The sequence below is a fragment of the Pseudorasbora parva genome, chromosome 14 (genome assembly GCF_024679245.1).
Source record: "Pseudorasbora parva isolate DD20220531a chromosome 14, ASM2467924v1, whole genome shotgun sequence".
NCBI lineage: Eukaryota > Metazoa > Chordata > Actinopteri > Cypriniformes > Gobionidae > Pseudorasbora > Pseudorasbora parva.
Window position 1 is genome coordinate 24,922,047 of NC_090185.1, and position 26,214 is coordinate 24,948,260.

Consider the following 26,214-nt stretch of genomic DNA (forward strand, 5'->3'; position numbering starts at 1 on the left):
TAGCATTCTATTCCAAACATGTCCAGTGAAAATCCTTATAACAACATTGTTGGCCATCATGCGGAATTTTTTATTTAATCCTTCACGGATACTAAAAAAAGCTTGGACCAAGTTACATAGCACTAGAAACATATTTATATAAGCATGTTTTATGACATCCAAAAAAAGAAAAGCATTATTGGGGTCAACCTATGCAGATGTAAGTTGTGATTATTAGAGGACCAAACAACGGACAACAAAGAGTACGTCTACAGAATTTAGTAAAAGTCCATAGACAGAGTTATTGAAATCCATACCAGACAGATCAGATGTAGATGTGAGCACTAATAATAATGATGATGATGATGATGATGAAGAAACGTCATGATCTCTTGTAGTGGGTGTTGATCAACACAAAACCAGACTGCTTTTTTCTTTCTTTTTTTAAACATTTTCCTTTTTTCATAAAAAACAAAAGGAAAAAAAGTTTACTGATAAAAAGCAGCTACATAGTACAAGCACAGTCTTCAAATAACATTTGGGCTTCGGTGTTTCCCTCCCCCCTCCCAGACGTCAGTGTGGTTCTGAAATAAAACGTTCCCCCTCGACAATCCAAATGTGGTTAGTGCAGAATCATCCACATCGAACACTTAGATTAAGGCGCTTGTTTGCCTCGTGACGTCTCGATTCAAAAGTGCTAATAAATGTTCATATCACATTTTATGTACAACACGAAAAACTCATGTAGGTCACAAAGGTGGGCAGACAAAAAGTAACACAAATGAATGAAGGAAGCCAAAGTGTGTTTGCGAGCATAAAAGAGACGGAACGCAGTTCAGCTCTCAGAAGACAGCTGCTCGTCCTGTGCTCTGCTGTCCTCTTTTATGTCTGTGTCTGCTGTCGGATTAGGCTCTGTGGAGTCAGGTGTGAGTGTTTGCTGCTCTGTTGGGTCATCTGGACTAGACCTGAAACACAAATGAAACATTAAGCAGCATGTATTAATGTTTAATAGGCCATACATGTCCTTTTACAAGAATGGGTCTTCGTGCTTGAATGTTAAAAAGACACTGTTGCAGCACCTCTTCTCAGTCTGTCAGTAACCTCAAGTCTCTATGAAGCCTTTCCTTTCAAAAAGTGCAATATGCTCTAATTGGTCAGCTGGACCAGTGTGCTGTGATTGGTTAAACGCATCAAGCGTGTTTTGGGAATGTCACACCCCTTTCCATAACCGCAAGTTTTAACACCTCTTTTTTTGTGTAGGCTTTAGGCAGGAATTACTTAAATGAGGAATATTGTTATGCATTCTTTCCTTGAGAAAAAAGGAGTTCAGTCACAGTGCTTTACATGGGTGGCAAAGGGGCAGAACATTTCCTGGAACTTTTCACGGGAATCTGGGGAATTATATTCCAATTTTTAAATTTAATAGGAATTTTCGTGAATTTATGGGAATTAATTGGAAAATTTGTATAAATGGTATCATATGCAAATATAATTTTAAACATTTTGTTTGGTCATAAGAAGACATGATAATTTTTGCATATTTATATATTTTCCAATTACTTCTAATTTAATAAATATATAAAATATTTGTTTGCAGCAACTGGTATGTATGTGTTATTTATTCCAGGGTCACATGATCCTTCAGAAATCATTCTAATATGTTGATTTATTATTAATGGTGGAAAGAGTTGTGCTGCTCCATATTTTTTGGGGAATCTGTGAAACTTTTTCAGGATTTATTGATGGAATAAAAAGGTAAACAGCATTCATTCAAAATAGAAATATTTTCTAACAATATGAATCTATCATTTTTATAAATTTAACACATTCATGCTGAATAAAATCATTCACTTCTTTAAAAATAAATAAGATAAAATGACTGACCCCAAACTTTTGTACAGTAGTGTATATTGTTACAAAAGATTTCAATTTTAAATAAATACTGTTCTTTTTTTAACTTTTTACTCAAAGAATCCTGAAAAGTGTATCAAAGGTTATAAAAATTAAGCAGCACAACGGTTTCCAACATTGATGATAAATCATATTAGAATGATTTTCCGAAGGATCATGTGACCCTGAAGACTGAAGTAATGTTGCTGAAAATTCAGCTTTAATAAATTACACTTTAAAGTATATTAAAATAGAAAACCATTATTTTAACTTGTGATAGTATTTCACAATATTGCTGTTTTATTTCTGAATTTTTGATCAAATGTGTATGTTATGGAGGAATGCACAGTGCATGCAGGGGGTGTGGCCTCAAAAGCCCTGCAGTAAGTAGTGTGCTTTGTGCATGTGATTGAGGAATGTGCAGGGTCGAAATTCAACTGAAATTGCATTAAATCTAGATGTTTTAAACAAGATTATGCTGGAAGATTTTTTTCCCCCCAACTATACCCAAGTTAGGGGAAGTCAGAAAGTGTACCCATCGACAGAAACATACATTAGCTGAACTCTGTGTTTTATGTGTTATTTTCAACAAACCATATTATACTTGTGTCGTCAAGATTTAAGATGAACCGTGGTATGGTTAGTTTTTTTAAAGTTTTTTTTACAGAGAACCGTTACACCCCTAGTGCATTCTTTGGAGTGACTGTGCATCGTAACTCAAACAGCGACATGACACACTAGATACAAATTAAACTATAAGAAGAACTAGGAAAGTGTGTATGTGTGTGTAATATAAACATATTATTAAAAATAGAAGGAAAGGTGCCCGCTCTTCACCTGATGCCGTTTGGGGATTTGTTCTCATCCTGTTTCTCACTGTCTGCGGGATCAGGCTTGCTTTCAGATTCAGAAACGTCTTTTCTCTCGCTTTCTGATTCTCCGTTCACTGGTTTGGAGTCGTCTGGGAGAAAGAAACAAAGCACAATTAAAATCTTGTATAAGTGCTAGAAATGTTATGGAAACATTTCACAATTTCACAGTTCACCTGTGTTTTGTGTGTCTTGCTCATTGCCTTCTTGGTTCTTTTCATCCGGTTTTGGTTTACCGGTCTCAATCTTGCCAATGAACTGGAGCTTTAGTTTATTGTAGACTGCGGTGGCCTTCTCCATCACTGCACTACTTGCTTTGTACCGGCGAATCTAAAAGACAGTCAGAAGTGTGCAAGTTATGATGGGAATTCTATCTAAGTGTTATTTTTGTCACCTATTTTTAATTTAGTCTTAGTCTTGTGCATAATGTCCTTGTTAGTTTTAGTCATATTTAGTCATTCACATATCTTTTTTAGTTAGTCAAGTTTAAGTCGACAAAGTCTTGCCATTTAAGTCTATTTTGAGTCCAAAGAAAACTCAATATATCTTAGTAAAGTTTTAGTTAAAATCTTCTAGTCTTTTTTACATCAATTATTTCTGAGAATATTTCTAATACCATTTCAGTCAAATAGTGTTTCACACATCTCAAATATTGGTTAAATGTTATAATTAGCAGACAAAATACACTTAATGAATGATTTTTGTTGAATGCAAAATGCAACTTCGTCAAATGTATCGATTTCGATCAGTATCAATTCATATATATAGCCTACTGTACATATAAGGGAAAACAAGTTAGCCTTTTTAAACACTATTTTAAACTTTTCTTGGGTTAAATTATATTTGCTTGCATTCATTAATATTCACTTGTGTGTGCTTATATAAGTTTAATAAAGTTAAAATATTAGGACAGCATTAATGTTTTAAAAATGTCACATTTAAGGAAATCCAATCTAGATACAAGTAAATTAAAGAGCCATACAGGCACAAAATGGGTAAACCATTAGGCACAAAATGACTCTAAATTAACCTCTTTGCATTGGATTCTCTATTTTAACCTTAATCACCACACTAATAGTAATAAAAATAATAATTAGAAAAGAAAAATATTTTAATTGCTTATTAATGGACCATAATTATTGCACAAATAGTTTTTCTACCAAAACATCTCAAAATGTCCATTACTGTACTGTTTACCTGTATAGTGAAGCTGTTGTCTATTCAATGTATTGACAGTGCTGGCTTGTGTGGAATTATTGAGAGCTTCATGAATCACATGACCACTCATACGCCGCCGGGAGATGAACGCATGTCGTTATTCAGCGGCTTTGGCTTTAACTGTTATGCCACATTAAAGGGGGGGTGAAACACTCAGTTTCAGTCAATCTCATGTCAATCTTGAGTACCTATAGAGTAGTATTGGATCCTTCATATCTCCGAAAAGTCTTTAGTTTTATCATATTTATAAAAGAAATATGGGCTGTACCGAGTCTTTCCGGAAAAAAACGAGCGCCTGGAGGCGTATCGTGTGGGCGGAGCTAAAGAATGACGATCGCGAACAAAGCGGTGACGTCCTCAAGCGTGGAGAATCTCATGGCTATCGATTCTCAGCTAATACAGATAATGATCCAGAATCAAATCTGAGGCAGAAATAAATTGAACAGGAAAAACAGCAACAGCAGGACGTCCGTCTCTGTGGTATGTACTGTATTTAGTGCCCTGACAACATTTGTGTGTCTTTACTCACATTTTATGAGGACATGATTCGGTTTATGGACTATTGTATGCGACTAGACCTTAGAGGTAGCAAGCAAAACGGTTTTGCACGTCAGACTAGTGTAACGTTATACAACAGAGAACAGCAATGGAGTAACCGTTAGCGCATTTGAATGACGAAGCACGCGATCGTGTCGTTTACTGATGTTTACTCACGCGACGATAGCCAACAGCAGAGAGATTTGAAGCCGTTTTACTCACCAGCTGCTTCCAAAGCAGGACCGAACCTTTATCGCTGGGACCGCTCCGTCAAAAACACTTCTTTGGTATGATTTGGTGAAGTCCTGTGACAGCAGTGGCGTGTAAATCCACTTTGAGACGCAACTGAAGCGATGTTGTGAAGCTTCCCGTCATTTCTGCGTTCAAATCGGTTCAGGCAGCGCTGCCTTCCCGGAATACTGTGCTGAAGCGTTGAAGTCGCTCGACGTCACCCATAGGAATAAAGTGGAGCGCGACATAAGTGTTCGCAGAGGACTGGATCTGCACCTGAGAGCAGTGTTTACGGCGTGCATTTCCTCTCTCTCGCTCTAGTCACGGGCGCGCGCACCCTTCCGGGAGAAGAGCCCGTACGGCCCATACAAGGACCTTCCGTTCTATTAACGTCAAGTAGACCCATAATCGAAAAAAACTCTCCGAAACTTGTGAGAAACCGGAAGGAGTATTTTTGACACAGAAATATTCCATCAAACGTCCAACATTAGTTTTTGAAACTTTGACTATGTTTAGGATGGGAATCCAAGTCTTTAACAGTGTAAAAAGCTCAGTATGCTTGAAACAGCATTTTGGTCTCGTGATAAAAAAGTAGAGACGACTGTCGACGAAAATGAAGAGAGACTTTATCTTAGTTTTTATTTTATGCAAAGCAATGTAGTCTCATCCTTTTTCGTCAATAATAATGCATAATAATTTAGTCTTAGTCAGCGTTTTTGGACATTGGCGCAGTCTCGTCATCGTCTAAGTCATGGGGGAAAAAAGTCGTTGACGAACATATTTAGTCTCGCCTCGTCTGACCATCATCTAATTATTATTAATACTATTACTATTTCAATAAAACGTACTCAAAATAATCAGTTAATCTCCTTTAAAATGTGTGTTCGGTTTCAGAATGTCTATTTTTGATTTGATTTATGTGATCCTGCCCACTTCCAGTTTACCCAATAGTATTTTGACACCCCGGGTTGCCAGTTGGCAGAAAACACTGATTATTGCAGCCATGGATGAAACAAACTGGGTCAGAAATTATACAGATTCTACCTGACCTAAAAAGCTCTATGACCAGAGTCGCACTAAAATGCAGATAAATATACAGTGTAAGGCTCGTCGCATTCCATGGTCAATTGCGCTTGTTCCTATTGCATGTCCTCAAACTGGCAACCGTCGAGTCTTAGGAGGAGGGGACGGGAGAAACAACTCTCCTATATTTTGAATTTGGACTGTAGTACCCATGTCAACCGCCAGCAGTCAATATTGCATACTACACCTTTAAATAGTAAAACGGATTGCAAATGGAAATTCACATGGACTTTTCTGTAAATCACCTTTTTGAGTGTGGCAATAACATCTGCGTTCTTTTGCAAGATGTGAGTGGTCACTTGTACCGAGCCGAGCTCATCCAAGGCCTGTAGACACTTCTCAATGTCCTACAGATTGAAAGAAAGCAGAATTAGACCAGGGGACCCACACACTTCAGGATGCTTACAGCTGTTGCCAGATATAATGTCTACATTCATCAGTATTTTGTCCATTTAGAGGTCGCATGTGAACAGTGATCAGCCCTGGTTATTACGGAGCAATTTGGCATAGAATAATGAACCAGGGTAATTACGTAAACTAAAACTATTAAAACATCTTTGTTCATTGAAATACAGCATATATAATATAGAAATATCAGATAGTTAGAAATTTTACATTGGCAATTAACTGAAATAAGTACTAAAACTCTTAAGTGAAAATGAATCAAAACTAAAACAGAAATAGAAATAAATCTAATCAACTCCAATAGATCAAACCTACTTGAAAGTGTAATATATTTAAAAACCTTTTACCGTATTTTCCGGACTATAAGTCGCACTTTTTTTCATAGTTTGGCTGGTCCTGCGACTTATAGTCAGGTGCGACTTATATATCAAATTTAATTCATACTGACTGACAAGAATAAACATATAGCCGCGAGAATGCGCTCTATGCTGCTCCTGTAGCCTAATATTTACTTATAGACAACAACTTAGAAAGACTGAACACAAACAAAATGCCCCCATAAAGAAAATGTTATTCTGCAAAACACAAACAGCATGTAGTAAAACATGCAGCGGAGAACGATTCTCACAGCGTTCGTCTCGCGCGGCAGAGCCTCTCCCGGCAGAGAGTTCAAGCGTCTGTGGACTCGTTCCTTCAGATCTGGCCATCTTGCTTACAGTCCGCAAGTAGATTTCTTTTTCTTCTTCATCACAGTTAAAGTAACCTCTGCTTTTCGCCAGTCCCTTACAAGTTTCTCACTCACTTCAAACTTTCTTTCTTCTGCTCGGGTTATGCAGTGAAGCGGGCACGAGCGAGTGCACGCGAGCAGGTGCTCGCATGCGCGCGCGGGTGCTCGCGTGCTCGCATGCGCGCGGCTCCAGCTCTGTCCTAATGCGACTTATAGTCCAGTGCGACTTATATATGTTTTTTTCCGCGTCATGACGCATTTTTTGACTGATGCGACTTATACTCCGGAGCGACTTATAGTCCGGAAAATACGGTAATTAAAATAGGGTTCATGGCCATTTCGACCAATAAATTTGAGGCAAATATTCATGACCTAATGCTCCATGAAACGTCTGTGTATACCAGTAAAATCCATGTTCAAATTTAAAATCACTGCATATCTTAAAGCTACACTATATAATTTTTCCGGCCGCTAGAGGGCGCCTATTCAAAACAAAGGCATAGTTTGATGAAGCCAAGTTTGAGGGCAGAATTTAGGACATGACATGTCATCACCTCACAGCCGGTGGAAAAGAATCAGGATAGGACATGGGCAGAAATCAAGTTCATGGATACGATTATTAATGTTACTCTAGTATGAATTACCTAACATTATCCTCTAATGTTCCAATTAACTTTATATTCTAACATTCCCCTAACATTATCCTCTAACGTTCCCATAACGTTATCTTCTAACTTTCCCCTAATGTTATATTCTAAAAATAAATAAATCCTGTTCAAAAATAACAGTAATAAACAGCAAAATCAAACTATTTGTTTCACTACAAATAATACAGTCTGTAGGGACTTCTGTGGAGTGATTCAAATGGACAGAATGAAGTTAAAGAAACATTTGAATCAATCGATTGACTGAGCTGGTCATCCTAAAAGTGTGCTTAAGAGAAAAGTGAATACTAAACATGGCACATTTTGCTGTAAAATTGCCAGAGTAATGTTTTCGGTAATTTTAATGGCGCTCGTGTGAAAGTGACTAGTGCCTGATGAAATTCAAAAGGTAATTTTCAACAAAGCAGAATGGGTAGGCTGATGACGTCACTACTTACTGGGTTGTCAACCTTCAGTGCAAACTTGATGTCTGTGTGGAGCTTCTGTAGTTTCTCTTCAGGTGAGGGTTCTGGATTCATACAGGGCGATAGAAACGATAAACGTTAAAGTCTGATTGACCGTAAAATTGACTCAAAAAGGACTGAAGCGCTAAAAGTACGTTCACACCAAACGCAAATAGAGCTTGGAGCGAATGATTTCCATGTTAAGTCAATGGAAAGGCGCGTTGACGCGCGTCTGGAGGTGCTGCGGCGGTTTCGCGCGGCGCGACGGATGCGATTCCGCCTCATTCGCGCCTCCAGTTCACGCGAATAATGCGAAATTGAAGCGAATTGAGATACATGACATATACTTCGTCTTGTTTACATCTAATGGGCGATCTTTGGTCCAATTAATCTATTGTTGCCTACCAAATCATTTTGACTGAGGGCAAAGTGAAGTTTCATAACTTTATACAATATACATGCAGACAGTGAAGATAATCCAGGTAGTGTGTTGGCTAAACCACGTGTGGCTGTTAATGCTTAATATATTTCACCTGGAGCGCCTTTAACGCACGTCTGTTTCGCTTCAAAGGCTCGATTTCTACGTGCGTCCAATTAGCTGCGGACGCGCGAATGGATACAAAATGTTCACGCGTCAAACTAGACACGGTAGACGCGATTTTGACGCTCAATTCGCATTTGGTGTGAACGTAGTGTAAGAGAATGTTTCATGTGACCTTTTTTCTTCTCAACTTTCTTCTCAGGTGGACGCACCGACCTCCGTTTCAGCTTCTCTGGCTTAGACCTGTGGGAAACAGTTGATATTGTTAAAGGGATGGTTGCATGCGATTCCGATTTCACTTTTTTAACTTTAGTTAGTGTGTTATGTTTGCGCTTGAGCAAAAAAAGTATCTGCAAAGTTACAGTGCAGAAAGTTCAGTGCAAACGGAGATATTGTCTTTTAAAATGATTGCAGTTTATTGGCTACAAAAATGGCCGGTTTGGACTACAACTAGCTTCTTCCTGGGTTGGTGACATCATAAACCCTTGCTAGTCACCGCAGATGTGACTTCTCCCCATAATGTAAGGGGCGTGGCGTTTCCGGACAACCTGTGCTTGGTACTTCAGCCAATAAAAATACATGAAACTAAATTTGGCCATCTAACCAATCCAAGACCATTGCGTTTTTCAGAGGAATGGGCTTCATAGAAACAGGAAGCAAACGAGCCGTTCAAAGGACAGTGGAGACAGCGGTGTGGAATAAAGGTCAAATAGAAGAAAAATACAGCATTAAAAAAAAGAAGTATTAAGACATGTTATGTCTAAAAAAAACACAGAACCACCTGTGTTGCCAAGTCCACGGTTTTCCTTGCTACTTTAACACTAGTTTTGAGTAAGCCTGCAGCACTCCTCTCAGAAACTGAAGCTTTCGCACTTCGATCGCCCCCCAATTGCATTTGCATTTGATGCAATAAAAAGGGCGGGTGGGGGGGGGACGTCATGATTGACAGCTGAGATCAACGTCTTCTCTGAGTGAAGGGTTCAACTGAGGCACTAAAGCCCCTTTCACACTGCACGTCGGACCCGCAATATTCCCGGAACATTGCCGGGTCGCCTTCTGTGTGAAAGCAACCACGTCCCGGCATTGATTACCGAATTCGACCCGGGTTGGGTACCTAGTAATATTGCGGTATTCGACCCGGGACGAGCGCTGTGTGAACAAAAGCCAAAACTAATGCCGCAACGTGTACGTAGTTATCGTGCGACTCCTAGAGCTTGTTTTTTCAATAACACAACCCTGCAGTGCCAGAAGAGCTAGTCGGTGTTTTAAACGCAGAGAGTGTTTGTATACAAAAGAAACTAAAATTAAAGAAGCAGAAATGTGCGCAAACTGGACACAAGTCGAGACCACGGAGCTCCTTACTATCCGCGCTGAAGCTGAGATCGCTCGCCATTATACGTCACATCAGGATGTCACGTGTCAACTCGACCCGGGACCGTTACGGGTTGTGTGTGAAAGCGCACATATTACGGTATTTCTCTGGCAGTGTAAAGGGACCAAATCTAGCGGCCCGGGAACAAATGCCGGGTCGCATTATCCGTGTATTTGCCGGAATCGCAGTGTGAAAGGGGCTTAACAGACATTTTTCAGGATTTTTGGGAGCAGATTGGAGCTTTAGCTTTAATTTCTACATTTCCATAACTGTTTATTTCACACCAACATAATTAATTGTTCTGCATCTGCGAGAGTGTGGGCAGGCTTTCGAAAACGCGGCTGTACTTCCTGCTCTACTTCCTGCTCTCTACTGTGCAACTCCGGTCCCGAAATCACTACTGCGCGGACTCAGTCCCAAGATGTCAGCGCCGTGCAGACCGCCTGAAAGCTTCAAATCTGCCAAGCGGAAACGGATGATGTCGCATCATCCATATTTTTTTACGGTCTATGGTTTTGAGTTGCAATTGGGTGGGTTTTGTTGTGAAAACCTGCCAACCCTGGGAACCACCCCTTTAATTAAAACTTTAAAAAAAAAAAAAATTTCATTCACTAAAATAAAGCTGAAATAATTTAGAGCAAATATTAGATTACAAACTATTAGATAAATAACTGTCTTTTCTTTTTGAATTTGCCATGGCAATTACTGAAATAAAAATAAATTAAAGCTAAATAAAAACTAATAAAAATGACAAAAGCACAAAAAAATTACTGAAATAAATTTTTTTTTTTAAAAAAATAATAGAAAACAAATACTGAAATAATAATGGTGGGAAATACTGCACAGTTGATTTGACTCAATTGATTCCAAAAGACTTTTGTTAGCGTGTTGATAGACGAACAGTGCAATCCAAATACATACCTGGTTTTGTGTTTCTCCTCTGATCTCTGTGGCTTCTTTTCTTTGTTCGGTCTCTCCTTTTTCTCTTTCACCTCCTTCTCTTTCTTTTGCCGCCCTTTCTGGCTGTCTTGACGCTTGGCTGATTTTTTCACCTAGAGAGGAAACACAAGAGCCCAAACACAGTTAACATTTTGAGAAAACGACACTAGTAGAAAGAGTTGAGAAAGTTCTGGTGACTGGCCTCTGAGGGAGGTGGAGAGTCGGAGTCTGACGGAGCAGGGATCGGGGGAGGCGGAGGTTTCTTGGATTTTTTGAGAGGGTGATCATCCACTTCTTCATCCGAGCTGCTGCTGCTGCTGCTACTACTGCTTCCTCTCCTGGCCTTGGTCTCTTTATCTTTTTTCCTTTTTTCTTCCTCCTCTTTCTCTCGCTCCCTGAGCCGACGAAGCTCTTCTGCCTCCTCCTTCTTTCTTCGCTCCTCCAGTTCCTTCCGCCGCTCCTCGTCTCTCTTTTTCCACTCGCTGACGCGATCCGTCCCGCTGTCGCTTTGCGTGTAAAATAAAGACAAACTCAATCACCATCCATGTGTTTCTCAAATTCACAGAATATTTGGATGTTCTTGGTAGATTATGCGAATTGTATTTGACAACATATTAAAATCGGACATATTAGTCTGATGAAGTGGGTTCTATTAATTTTTCATGTGTAATATGAACAATTTATCGCAATTAAAGGGTTAGTTCACTCAAAAATAAACTTGATGTCATTAATGACTCACCCCTTCGGAACACAAATTAATATATATTATGTCCGAGAGCGTATTGAAGTGTAGGCACACTATACTGTCCTTGTCCAGAAAGGAAATAAAAACATCATCAAAGTAGTCCATATGTGACATCAGTTAGTTCATTAGAATCTCTTGAAGCATCGAAAATACATTTTGGTCCAAAAATAACAAAAACTACGACTTTATTCAGCATGGTCTTCTCTTCCACATTTGTTTTCAAACCTCAAATAAAGATTCAAACGGTCATGAATCAGCGGAATGATTCATAATTCAGATATCCAGTGGACACGCGATCTGAATCATTAATCAATAAGCTTTTTCTTTTATTTCTTTACTTCTCCTCTCCAGCCATCCCACTACCTGCCCTCTAGATTCCATCCTCTCACATCTTCTACAAGCCATCTCCCCTACACTCTTACCAGCACTCACACACATCATCAACACCTCTCTGCACTGGCATCTTCCCCACCACATTTAAGGAGGCTCGGGTAACCCCACTGCTTAAAAAACCCACATTAGACACATCACTTGTAGAGAACTACAGACCTGTTTCTCTCCTACCATTCATAGCGAAAACACTTGAAAGAGTTGTTTTCAACCAGGTCTCATCTTTCCTCTCACAGTCTAATCAACTGGACGTAACCCAGTCAGGTTTCAAAAAGGGCCACTCAACTGAGACGGCATTATTTTCAGTTACTGAAGCTGCTTCCAAATCATCAGTCCTCATCCTCCTTGATCTGTCTGCTGCCTTTGACACTGTGAATCACCAGATTCTTCTGTCCACCCTCTCATCACTGGGCATCACAGGGACTCCACTCCACTGGTTTGAGTCCTATCTCACAGATCTTTTAAGGTTGCCTGGAGAGGAGAGGTATCCTAAACACATCGGGGGTTCCTCAGGGCTCAGTGCTTGGACCTCTCCTCTTCTCCATTTACACTACATCACTGGGACCCATCATTCAGGCACATGGCCTCTCATATCATTGTTATGCTGATGACACACAGCTCTACCTCTCATGTCAACCAGATGATCCCACAGTACATGCACGAATCTCAAGCTGTCTGGCGGACATCTCGGCATGGATGAAAAAACATCACCTGCAGCTCAATTGAGCAAAGACTGATCTGCTCGTCTTCCCTGCTAATCCAACAAATACAAAACGATTTTACCATCCAGCTATATGGAAGTAAAACTGTGCCACTGTATTTTGAATTCTAATTTTTAGCACTGAATTTTTTTACATCGAATTTTTAACACTGAATTTTATTTTGCATCTAAATCAGACTTTGAATTTTAAAAGCCATCGAATTTCTAGCTCTGTTTTTTTTGACTATGACATTTTTTCAATGTTTTAAAAAAATTCAGTGTAAAAAGAAATTCAACGTCTCAAAAAATTCAGTGTAAAAAAATTCAACGTCTCAAAAGATTCAGTGTAAAATAATTCAACGTCTCAAAAAATTCAGTGTAAAATAATTCAACGTCTCAAAAAATTCAGTGTAAAAATATTCAGAGTCAACATCCGGGTAACCAAGGAGAAGCAATCGATCCCTGTATCAAATCATCCAACATCCAGCCAATCATTTACGCTCCATTGGTCATGTGATGCTGAAACAGGAAGGCGGGGAACAGGGCCGTTTCTAGCCTTTCTGGCACCCTAGGCGAGATTCATATGTTGCCCCCCCCCCCCCCCCCCTTTTTTTTTTTTACTTAAACTTATTAAGTAAATATGACTTCCTTATTTCATGGGCATATTGTACATGCATTAATCGAATAATGTAGCTAGGTTTATTATCTCTGAGATCACAGATGTTGGGGGGTTCGGGCATGCTCCCCCGAGAAAAATTTGATTTCTATGATCTACATATGTGTATTTTAAGATGTTCTGAAGGCCAAAAAATTAGATAACAATAGCTTGAAAACCATGTCACTCGGCGCCACTGCGGATTGAATAACACAGTGACACAAAGACTAAAAGAAGGGACGAAGCAGTAGCCGAAGCCTTGCGCCAGTTTCATGTTTTAAAGGTTAATCACATATTTTTTTAGGGGGGGCTGATGCATAAGTTCATAAAAAAGGGCCTAGTGAGGCCCATGGTTATGACAGTATTAGCCTACTTGATCAATTTACACTAAACAGCTATCTCTGATGTAAAAAAAAATTATTCAAATGAACTGCTATAATGTTCTGCACCTGAAATGAGCATGGCGTGCGGTCCGTCCAGTACTAATACTCAGTGTAATGTTTTGCTCAACGTTATGATAGAGGGACCAGCTTAGTAGAGAACAAGTAACCAATAAGTAGGCTATACCTGTATATTTCGCTTTCTTTTTACGATACTGAGCCCCTGATGGCTTTGACCTTTTCATGATGATGAAACTAAAGCACGCTGTAACGAGTAGAAATATAGTGTGGCCCCTTTAAGAGTTGCGCGCGCTCCCTGCAAACGAAGTCTGCATTTTGTGAATGTGCGCACTGAGTCTTGAGCTCCCATGTGTGGGGATTATTTTCTGTTTTCTGTTGCTAACAGTTATTTTGTTTTATTAAGTAATGCTGTGGATGGAAAGGGAGTTTGTGATGAGAGTTCAGCGGGGAATAAAGTGCGATCTGTTTGATGTTAATCGCCTCCGTGTTTGCATCCACTACAGTTACATTAAGTGAGCTATCCGCATTTTTCACTCGGACACAAGCGTTACAATGCCACGGATGACGACGTTCCCTGCCGCCCTCTACATGATCTCATTTCATTACAGCAGCTCCACTATCACCATGGCGACTTCACTCCAATAATCGCAACTAATCATAATGCCTTGAAATAGAAAAAGTACGAAATATTAATAATAAAATATATATGAAATAACTAAAAAATCTTGTTGGGGCGGGGGCTCATTGACGCCCCCCAGCTGTTGGCGCCCTAGGCGACCGCCTAGTTTGCCTATGACTAGAAACGGCACTGGCGGGGAAGTTCACTTCAGGTGAGCTCCAGAGCTCAGCAGCATGGCTCAGAACACACACGATGGCGCTTCAGTGAATTTACTCATGACCAATGGAGCGTAAATGATTGGTTGGATGTTGGATGATTTGATACAGGGATCGATTGCTTCTCCTTGGTTACCCGGATGTTGACTCTGAATATTTTTACACTGAATTTTTTGAGACGTTGAATTATTTTACACTGAATTTTTTGAGACGTTGAATTATTTTACACTGAATCTTTTGAGACGTTGAATTTTTTTACACTGAATTTTTTGAGACGTTGAATTTTTTTACACTGAATTTTTTGAGACGTTGAATTTCTTTTTACACTGAATTTTTTTAAAACATTGAAAAAATGTCATAGTAAAAAAAAACAGAGCTAGAAATTCGATGGCTTTTAGAATTCAAAGTCTGATTTAGATGCAAAATAAAATTCAGTGTTAAAAATTCGAAGTAAAAAAATTCAGTGCTAAAAATTAGAATTCAAAATCCAGTGGCACAGTTTTACTTCCATACAGCTAGGTTCATCTTTGATTACCCCTTCAGGGTCGGTCAGAAAGCTGTCCTTCAAAGACCACATTTCAAAGACAGCTTGGTCATGCAGGTTTGCGTTGCACAACATCAGGAAAATCAGACCGTTCCTTACAGAGCATGCACCACAGCGTCTTGTCCAAGCCCTAAACATTTCTAGACTTGACTATTGCAATGCGCTTCTGGCTGGACTTCCATCTTGTGCAATCAAACCGCTGCAAATGATCCAGAACCCTCTCCAGGACTTTTTCTTTCATTGTTCCTGGTTGGTGGAACGATCTTCCGTCCTCCAAACGCACGACAGAATTACTCGCTTCATTCAAAAGACAGGTAAAACTCATCTCTTCCATGAGCACTTAATATTATCATTAAAAAAAAAACTCTAAACTCTTCCTCCACTACTTTTCTTCTTCCCTTTTTCTGGTTTTTGCTACTCTGAATAGTATATAAATCTTGGTATTTAGGGCACTTTTTGCGTTTCTTTGCCTCTTCTTGACAGATCACTTCCTGTACTCCTGAGTTGTAAGTCTCTTTGGATAAAAGCGTCTGCTAAATGCATAAATGTAGGTCTTACGGGTGTTGAACAACATTAGGTTGAGTCATTTATGGCATAAATTTAATTTTGGGGTGAACTAACCCTTTAAGGTGCAAAGACAGCTTTTTTGACATATATTGAGTATGAGCATTCATACCAAAGTGAACATTCATATGGCATCACTGCAATAGACTGTAATCTCTTTTCTACCACACTGCAAAGAACACTGGCCAATAAGGTTCACGCTTTTGGTCACATGCCCCACTGCTGTGACTTGGAGGTGCTCATGAACACACTATTTTGCTAAGTGACCGTGATTTTGCAGAGGAAGATTGTAAAACTGGCTTGTGTGTCCATTAACTGGTATCCGATTGTGTGTAAAAACAAAGTAATTTCATGTTGGTGTGAATAGGCACTAAAGGTTCGAAAGAGGGTGGAAAATTGTCATAATGAACAAATTTATAACAAAACAATAGTATTAAAACTATTAGTGTAAATGTATATGTAAAAAATGCTACAAAAATGGAAAAGAAACCAAACTCACCTGTCACTATCTGATGAAGAGGAAGGAGCCCTTTCTGGAGCTGGTTTGGGTTTCCTTCCTCGTGGCTTTGGTGGAGGTTTCTCCGCTTGGAAAATGACGCAAAAAAAGTGTCCTTTAGTATTCTGATGTATTTGTCTAGGATTCCCGATATCCGAGTGCTGAGGACAGCTGTCTCAGGTAAAGTTTCCATCCACTGTATTGCTATTCAACGCAACTACTCAACCATTAAAACTAATTATAACATGAGCTGGGTTCACGTTGCAAAGCATTCTCACCTTTCTTGCGCCCTTGTGGGGCTTTCTTTGCAGGAGGAGGTTCGGAATCGGAATCGGATTTGGATCCAGACTGCGATTCAGATCCAGAGACAGCCGGCCGTGGCTTATCGTCTTCTGAATCGCTCCTGGCGGCCTTTTGATCTGACTGGGAGCCAGAGTCTGAATCAGAGCCTGATGATGCCTTCTAAGAAGATACAAAAACAGTGTTACATCAAGGAAGTATGTAATTATAGATAGCCAATGTCAATGAGGTCTTCTCACCTTCCTCCTGCCTTTGCCAGCTGGCTTTTTGCCACCTCGACCGCCTGACTCCTTCTGTGGTTTGAAGTCCTGGAGAACACATTAGTAACTTATTAATAGATTTTAATTGCTTTTTTGGGCAAAAATTAGGTGTCTGAAAAAATTCTTGACCCAGTGTAATTCCCGACAAGAATACCTGGTCGCTGTTTTTGCCGGAGTCAGAGTCAGAGCTGGGGGACGGTTCCGGTTCTGAGGGAGATCCACTCTCCTCTCCATCTCGATCACTGGATGATGCCCGTGTTCTCTTCACTGGTTGCCGCTGCAAATGTTAGTTTTTTTGTATTTAATCTATTTTTTATACATCTTGTCCATGCAATTGCAAAGTATTGAGCTGAAATGAAGTTTTTAAGCAACAAAACAGACACAAAAGTACCATAAATGTGGTTAATTTGGGTTTTCCTCTAAGTATAAAGCAGGCACTCCATTAGATGTTTGCCCAACTATGTCCTTTTATGTCCCTGAAGTTAACTGCCAAATGCACAGCCTTTCAAAGAATACTCCGTTTGTTAGCAATTATGAACACAGGCGCTTGACACATACGCGTTATACAAGATATTTTTCTCCAAAAGGTATTAGTGACAAAAATCTTTGCGCTCTTGTTTATACCTTGTCATTCACATGTTCTTACTGATCAGATAGATATCCAATTTGTTAAAACTGTTCCATTTTCACTTGGCCACATAAATGTGTCTTGGCAAAACTAAAATAAGTCCAATCTTCAATTTCAGTGCTTCAACCACGTCAATGAAAGCAAAAGACATGAGCTGCATTTGTTTATCCAAGATCAAAAACCGCAATAGGAAAGAGGGCCATCAGCACATCAGATCATTTAGCCTTACTACTTTTAATGAAGATGATTGTGTGTTGAGCTTCAGGGTGCAATGCCAAACTTTCAGTTTCATTTGCAGTATTTTGCTTGCGCATCAGCTTGCTTAATAAGAGATTTTGATCTACTCCTCTGTGGCGAATGCGTGTTGTGATGTCGCTGTCATATCTGGCTACTAGCGTGTTAATTTGCTTTTCTGAGAGGAGTACAATTTACATATGTGGCTCCAATAACCATATGCATTTACACTTGTGCAATTTCCTCTGGAATGCTTCTCAGGCCACCTCTTAAAGTGCTTTGAGTGATCAGATTTGGTCACCTGCAGGAGAACTGGCCCCTGACTGAGCCTGGTTTCTCCCAAGGTTATTTCTCCATTCTGTCACCTGATGGGAGTTTGAGTTCCTTGCCACTGTCGCATCTAGCTTGTTTAGTTGGGGACAAATATTATTCAGCAATATTATTGATCTGACTACACTAACACTGTTGTATGGGAAATGCACTTCACTGGATGATGGCAATTTTTGCAGAACTGCTTTATAGATTAAATGAACTAATTAAATAATTGATCTTTACAACGAAACTGAATCAACACTGACCAGACTTCAGCTGAACAACAGCCAAAAAGCCTAATTTTCCTGGTATCACTATAAAGCTGCTTTAATACAATCTGCATAAAGCGCTGTATAAATAAAGATGACTTCTGATCAGAGAAAACATATGAAGTCAGCAGGTGCAAATAAGCCTTTAAACTAGAGTTGCATGTATTTTGTGCTCATCAATGAGGGTGTTAGCTATGTACCGGTACCAAGTCGGTACTGAAATTTAAAAAATGTGACCATACCAGAATTTCTGTAGTACTGACTCCCGAGCCGATATCCGGTACACGCAGTTGCATTCAGTTGCTTCCGTGTTCATCTAAGCGCAGGGCTCCAGACTGTAGCCGAATATATACTAGTGTATGTGAATATTAAACTGCAAAATACTATTTAAATATTACTCCTGCATGTTCTGCTGTTCTGTGTGAATGACGGGCGCGATACGCGGGCGTGCTCTCACACAGACACGCACAAACACGCGCGACACACGCTGGCTGTCTTTGTAGTCTCTGCCAACTGCCGTGTGTCACTATACGAGGACATGAATGCATGAACCATCACTTCATGAGAATTTACCATTTCATTTGAGGAAACGGTCATATCATGAACAGACACAAAGGTCTTCACGGCAACCCGTCAAAACAGAAGTTTGGTGTAAATGTGAAGAAATTGACAGAATATATTAGGCTACTGTTGTACATATATGAAATCAAAACTGATTTCAAAACTGAAATCATTACATTTGGAAACAAAGATGAAATTCTCAAGGTGAACGCGTATCTTGAGGCTAAAGGTCTGATAACAAAAAATCAAGTCAGGAATCTTGGTGTAATTTTGGAGTCAGACCTGAGTTTCAGTAGTCATGTCAAAGCAATAACTAAATCAGCATACTATCATCTGAAAAATATTGCAAGGATTAGATTTTTTGTCTCCAGGCAAGACTTAGAGAAACTGGTTCATGCTTTCATCACCAGTAGGGTGGACTATTGTAATGGCCTTCTCACCGGCCTTCCCAAAAAGACCATTAGACAGCTGCAGCTCATACAGAACACTGCTGCCAGGATTCTGAGCAGAACCAGAAAATATGACCATATCACACCAGTCCTCAGGTCTTTACACTGGCTTCCAGTTACATCTAGGATCGATTTTAAAGTACTATTACTTGTTTATAAATCACTCAATGACCTAGGACCTCAATACATCGCAGATATGCTGATTAAATACAAACCCAACAGATCACTCAGATCAGCAGGATCAAGTCAGTTAGAAATACCAAGAGTTCACTCAAAGCAAGGAGAGTCTGCCTTTAGCTATTATGCCAGCCGTAGTTGGAACCGGCTTCCTGAACAGATCAGATGTGCTCCAACAGTAGCCACATTCAAATCCAGACTGAAAACACATCTGTTTAGCTGTGCATTTACTGAATGAGCACTGTGCACTGTATGTCCGACTGATTGCACCTTATCTATGCATCATTTTTTAAATAATTTTTTATAACTGTTTTAGTTTACCTGTTCTTTTCTTTGGTTATCATCATTTTATTACTTTTAATTCTCTTTACATTGTATTCTTTTTCTTATGCATTTTTTAGCCCTATTTTAATTCCTTTCTATGTAAAGCACTTTGAATTGCCATTGTGTATGAAATGTGCTATATAAATAAACTTGCCTTGCCTTACATATATGTCTGTAATAATTAATTATGCCTAGATGGTTGCTTATTTTTCACTTTATCTTTTTTTATAAATAGTGTTGAATTTTAAACAGCATACAGCCTTTAAATGTTTATGTATTATTTATTTATAATAAATAATACAATTATTGAATTAAATAATTTTGAAAAATAGTTCAAATAAAAATAAAAACATTTTGCTGTGGTACCGAAATTGGTGCCAGGTGCCATCACATTTTTATGGTATTGGTACCGACTACTGGAATTTTGGTACCGTGACAGCCCTAGTGGGTGTCTATTGATGTTGCACCTCCAGTAGTTTTTTGTTGTTTCGTTTACGACTTTGTGGAAAAACTAATAAGAGCAAAATAATTCAAAGTGCATGTGCAAAGTGAGCAGACATAGTAGGCACAGCTAGAAAAACGTGCAGTACGCATGCAGAATGTGCATTCTATGCTGCTGATGAAATTACGCCACAATCACTGTATGCAAACCCTAGCCTAAATGTAATATATGTATACTTTGGGCTTTAGCCGTGACTACATTCATAACATGGAAGGACTTTAATGCTTAAATAAAAACTACCTGCAATATACTGACTCCTCTACAAACACTAACACTCTTGTATTTAACACCATTAACTCTTTCCCCGCCGAGACAATGCTTTCTGGGCCATTGACAGAAATTTCCAGCTTTTTTCAGTGTTATACGGTAGGGGGTGCTATTGCCACATCTTCTGAAAGAGTACAGACTCTCCTGATCAAAAGACATGCGAAGAAAAAGCAGAAAAATGTGATAGCATATGCAAGTGGATGTATATGTAAAATAACGCGATCATCCACATTACAGCATATAAATCAAACTCCCTAATGTTACTGAATGAAACGTCGACCCAGGACGAGCTATAGGGCTGTGCAAATATTTGGATGTAGCAACATCATGAACTCTATCACTCTATCATGAACTCTATCAACTCCATTTATGACAAAAAACTATTTTCTAAGAAACGCTGGCAGGGAAAGAGTTAACACTGTGACTAACTAAAACTATGATGTTAAGAACTTTGAAAGGAGAAATTCCAAGCACCTGAAAGTATAACGCATAATACTAGAGGGGAAAAGATAAAAATGACAGAACAGATAAGAAAGGATAAACAGCTGATTTACACAATAAGCGATCACGCTGGTTTGTTTCATACCTTTGCAGCAGGAGCTTTCCGCTTCACTGCCACCTTCCTTTGATCCTCACTCCCAGAGTCAGAATCATCACTTCCCGTTTCAGCTTTCGTTGGTACCACTGCTTCCTCTTCATCTTCTGCATCACTTCCCGCAGCAGGTTGGTTGTCCTCGCTCTCCGATGATGATGCAGCCTAAACAAATACAAGGATAATGTGACAAATCAGCATTTGATTTCATGAAACAACACATTTTGGTTGTAGAAATTAAGTCTTACTGCAGGTGTGGTATAGGAGGCATGAGGATTGTTTTGGATTTCCCACAAGCCTTCATTGAACCCTTTCCTTTTGTTGGGCTTCCCATATCGGTCTTGGTACTTTTCATATGCAAAAAGGTCCTTGGGTGCAAGGAATGCTCTGAAAAAGGAAAAAAGAGCTGGAATCAGAATTATAAATACATTTAAAAGTCACAATAAAATGGAAGTAGAGACAGATCTCTTCTTTCGTATTGTGATGTACATCTGAGTGTAACATTTTCAGGAAAACAAACGTGTAGCGTGAGAATCCTGCATTTTTCACCAGAGAGATTAAATTATGACATTTTGATTAAACGGTACAAGGCCAAAACATTGTGTAGAAAATGTAAAGTGCAGAGAAAAGCTGTTTACAGTACGATGTATAATGTGCATTTATATAATAGATAGTATTTTAATTTCATGCCAACTTTAACATATAAAAAGGAAAGCAGATAAGGCAGAACCAAAAAGGTTCTTCTAGTGCAGTGTTTTCCGAACACTGACAGGTTTGTCAGGTGTGCCATCAAGTACATCAAAAGAGTTTGGCTAAATATATTCAACAAGAAAAACTGAGCCAGCGCACATATAGCTCCAATAAACTTTGTATCCTGTAAGTTGAGGAAAATGTAATTCTCAAAAAGTAGATGCCTCTCTTATTATCTCTGTTATTTGCTGGTCAACTCCATTTGCCTTTGATTTTCATATGTCAATATTGTAATGACACATCAGGCTATTTTTTTCTGTATTTGAAGAGCCATATGTAAAGCCACAATGACACAGTGTTTAATTATTTTAAAAAAGATGAGTTATCCACCCAACAGTGATGATATGTACATGTGTTGTTTTATCATCACCAACAACACCATTATTTAGCAACCCATTTGACCTTTCTGTGTTCCTACCTGACTTAAAGCAACAATATGTATTTTTTCACCGCTAGGTCGCTTATTCAAAACAAAGTCGTAGTTTGATGACGCCTTGATTTCACAGAGCTTTTATTATGCCGCAGGCGACCGCTTTCGCTTCTGCTCATGCAAATGTGGGGTAACTCAGCACTGTTTTATCATATCACATACATTTGAGTGTGTAGAAAGTTATGTTATAATGCTTTGTGCGTTTGCTCTACTATGAGACACGTGCAGTAAAGCTAGATCAATATAAGTTCGGTAAAACACGGTCCTCGCGGTAAATCAAGAAAACGAGATTTAAACAATAAGACTAATGGGCCTTTCACACCGAACGCGGAACGCGCTGTGCTTGCCGCGGGGTTCAGCGCCGCCCTTCAGATGCGCTTCACTGGCCAGCGCAAAGCAGGCGGAGTTTTCAAAACTTTTTGCGGGAGTTCTATATGTCTATTTCTATTCATTCAATCAGCAGCAAATATGTATCTGTCCCGTGCTAAAAAGCGAGCGATAGCAATAACCCTTCTAGTAAGAAGAAGAAGAAGAAGAGAGAGAGCAGCAAGGAAGAAGAGGCTGTGGGAGCATGAAACCCTCAGGTCCAAGGAACAGTTGGGTGAATTTAGGCTAGCGAAAGAGCTCCGTTTCCAAAAAGACCATTTTCAGGTGTACTATTATACAGTTCCGGAAATTCCGAAACGCACAGTGCAAGATGTTCATCCATTTTGATTTCCGTGCTCGTTTCGATGTACCGTTTCTATTGGCCGCGCGAGTAATCGTCACAGAGCGCAGCGGCAAAAGTTAAAATATTTTGAACTTTGACCGCGGCATGCGCGCAAGCTCGTCAAGGGTGCGCTCCGCTGCGCGTGCGCTTTGGTCGGCGCAGCAACAAACTCTCCTTGCGCTGCGCAAGCCATTGAAATGAATAGATTTCTTAACGCAGCAGTGCCGTTGCCGCGTTCGGTGTGAAAGGCCCATAACTGTGTTAAGCTACACAACATAAAGGATTTGTTTTCTGTTTATGAATCCATCTAAACAGTCACTCACCTCTCACTCTAATAAAACAATATATTAAAGCATCTTTGGTTTTTCCATGTTTTTACAAAATAAAACTGAAGGTAACACGGGTATGATGTCCTAATAGGCGACGCATTGAGGCGGTCCGTGTCCTATTTCTCTTAGTTCAAACATTCTTGGAAACATTAGGGATAATGTAAGTACACGTCAAGAAAATATATAACACTATTCTAGTGGTTTTTGGATATTTTAATCTAAAAATCTTACATATTGTGCTTTTAAGCTTAAGGTTCACCTGAAATGCAAGTACTACTTTTGATATAATCTAATATTAATATGCCATTTGAAGCAGTACATGTTTGTGCAAAGTGCAATTGTTATTTAGTGATGTGACGTGGGATTTCTCTATTTAGGGTGCATAACTGTACAGTGGCGGCAAAAAACAAAAAAAACAACAAAAAAACTAGGTTGGGACACACTGTTCTAGTGCCATCTGTTGACTTGTGGGGTCAGATGAATTTTAATTTGTCACTCCATGGCAGTTGACAGAGAGGGTCCCACCATACTTGTTAAAAGTACTGCAGCAATTATTAATCAACATTAATAAACAGAATAAAGAGAAAACAATCTAAAGATCTAAAGCAGGGGTGCCCAATCCTATTCCTGGAGATCTACATACCTTCACACGACCATCACACCTGTCTGTATTTATCAAGAGTTCCTGAATGAGCTGGTTAAGCGGTGTTTGATCAGGATTGAAAGGTCGATTGTAGATCTCCAGGAAAAGGATTGGACACCCCTGATCTAAAGTAACATGCATCTATTTATCATCATTAACGATGACCAGGTACTATTAAAATCCAGAATACGTACGTTTCGTGAGTCCCAAAGAAAAAAATGGGGATCTTATTAGGTGGTGGTTTGACAGCTCCTTCTGCAACATCTTCGATCTGGAAGAAAAATACAGTCTAAGTATTACAATAAGGTGAATACATGTTCTTCAGCAATAGTGCTACACTGAATATTGAAGTTTTACATTAATTAAACACATTTATAAGTGAGTGTTCTGCTTTGGACCGGGTGGACCACTTTAAATAGGGTCAGGAAAGTATCTCCATATGTAAACATGACACTCAACCCCCCCACACCCCCCAAATTACATTTTACATGTGATTGGGCAATGTAAATACAATGTAAAAGTCTCAAGTCTAAATTAAGTAATTTTTCATATTGTCCCATTGTGCACCTACAGACGATTCCCAAAGAATAAAATGCAAAATGAATCAGGACTTTGTTCACGCGACCTCCAGCAAACAAGTTAGCCAGCCAGCTAGCCTCATACATTCATGACTATTGTAATAAATATGAAACAAATACATCTATTAAGATGCCTAGGCTCTAAAGTAATAGATAACACATGTTTGTCTGCAAACATATGTTTCGTAAATCGCCAGGCACTGAGGTAAAGCTGGTCACAGTGGAGCTGGTGGGGGTGTGTGCGCTGGATGCAGCGCGAGCCTTGCGCGAGCTCCCCCGCTGCTCTTACCCGGGCCGGCCAGTGGGGATATCCCTTCATTTTAGCAAAGACAAGGTCCCCAGGCCGGAAGTTGTGCGGCATCTTGTCGTCCCTCTATGCACCGCTCCTCGTTCTGCTTGTTTGTGTTCGCCGCGGTCCGATTTTCAGGCCGACAGACAGTCCTGGTTCAGATACAGTAGGTGAGGAAAGGCGGTTGGTTTCTGCAGCGGTTTCCGCTCATTCCATTTTTTGTCAGCGGAAGTCCCGCCCTCTAGCGATCGCTGATTGGAGAAATGGACTGCCACTCTTTACCTCCACCAATAAGAATGTACAATGTGTACACCGCTAAATACTTCAATTTAATAGTACATTAACATTCTTTTGTTTTTTAAGCGGATTCTAAGGCCTGCTTTATTATACATCTAATTCCCTTTCTATGTAGATTTTATATTCATAAATAAAATAAAAATCTAATTGTATACTCAATAGTATTCTTTAGAGTAAATTCTAGAGTATTTACTTCAAATTTCACTCTCGCTCATTCAAAAAAGATCTCACAACCTGTACAGTTTGCACTGCCTACGATATTTAGAAACTTTTTTTACTCTATTCAGTGTGTAATCCTTATTAATTTGTGTGATGCCCTTTTTTAATTCTTTTTTTACTTTTTTAGTAACTATATTAATCTGTTTTGAGCTATGGTATTAGTGTTATATGTGTATATTCACACTGCTGGTTATGAAATAAGAACTGAAAATGAATTAAATTACACTTTTATGAATGTTTTCATCTAAAATATATAGGTACTGTTACTATTACTGTGCAATTAAAGTACAATGCACTTTATTTAGCCTACTTATCTATCATAATGATAACTGAATGTAGTAGTTATAGTTTTTCTCAGTCGCTTTGGTGCATTTCTCACATCACTATTTACATTTAAAAAACAGTTAATGCAGTTCTCAAAACAATTAGTACAAGCTGCAAAACCTAGTTCATAACCAAAAGTGTGTCACTTGCTCAAAATGGATATCTCATTCCTAAAAAGCAAGTATTCATGTCAATGCAGTGTCATCCAGATGAAATGTCCTGACAACATTGTTTATGAACAAGAAAGTCAAATGGCTCTGTCATGTTTTCATTATGACAGTTTACTCTGTAAATGTTTTCCAATGCAAAAAAGTAGGATCTTGGTGACACTACCTGAAAATGCTCAAGACAGCACTATAAACTATTAGTACAGCCATTTGAAAAATACAGTAAAACTCATTAATGTATTTAGTGAGGTATGGTGCGGTAAGGAGGTGATGTATAAGACACTGAATATACATATGCTCTTTGCAATTCACAGCATTGTGTGAAAGAAAAAATACACCCTTATTACAAACATAAACTCCCTTTGGGGAGAGCTTT

The 26,214-nt window shown here is 39.2% G+C and overlaps 1 protein-coding gene across 2 annotated transcripts; it reads right to left on the reverse strand.

The window, feature by feature from the left end:
* Positions 1 to 59: 59 nt before the first annotated feature.
* hdgfl2 (HDGF like 2) lies at positions 60 to 25,063 on the reverse strand. 2 transcript variants are annotated; one of them, XM_067416024.1, is made up of 16 exons: positions 24,832 to 25,063; positions 24,159 to 24,235; positions 21,352 to 21,490; positions 21,098 to 21,268; positions 16,943 to 17,065; positions 16,768 to 16,836; positions 16,507 to 16,687; positions 16,232 to 16,316; positions 11,102 to 11,405; positions 10,882 to 11,012; positions 8,764 to 8,831; positions 8,042 to 8,112; positions 6,053 to 6,154; positions 2,915 to 3,068; positions 2,707 to 2,830; positions 60 to 944 (listed from the first exon to the last, which is right to left on the reverse strand). In XM_067416024.1, exons 1-16 carry the CDS (start codon positions 24,901 to 24,903, stop codon positions 815 to 817), a joined length of 2,001 nt encoding a protein of 666 aa, XP_067272125.1. In that variant the 5' UTR covers positions 24,904 to 25,063; the 3' UTR covers positions 60 to 814. The 2 variants fall into 2 exon arrangements, with proteins under 2 accessions (XP_067272125.1, XP_067272124.1); XM_067416023.1 differs by having other exon boundaries at positions 16,507 to 16,690.
* Positions 25,064 to 26,214: the final 1,151 nt, after the last annotated feature.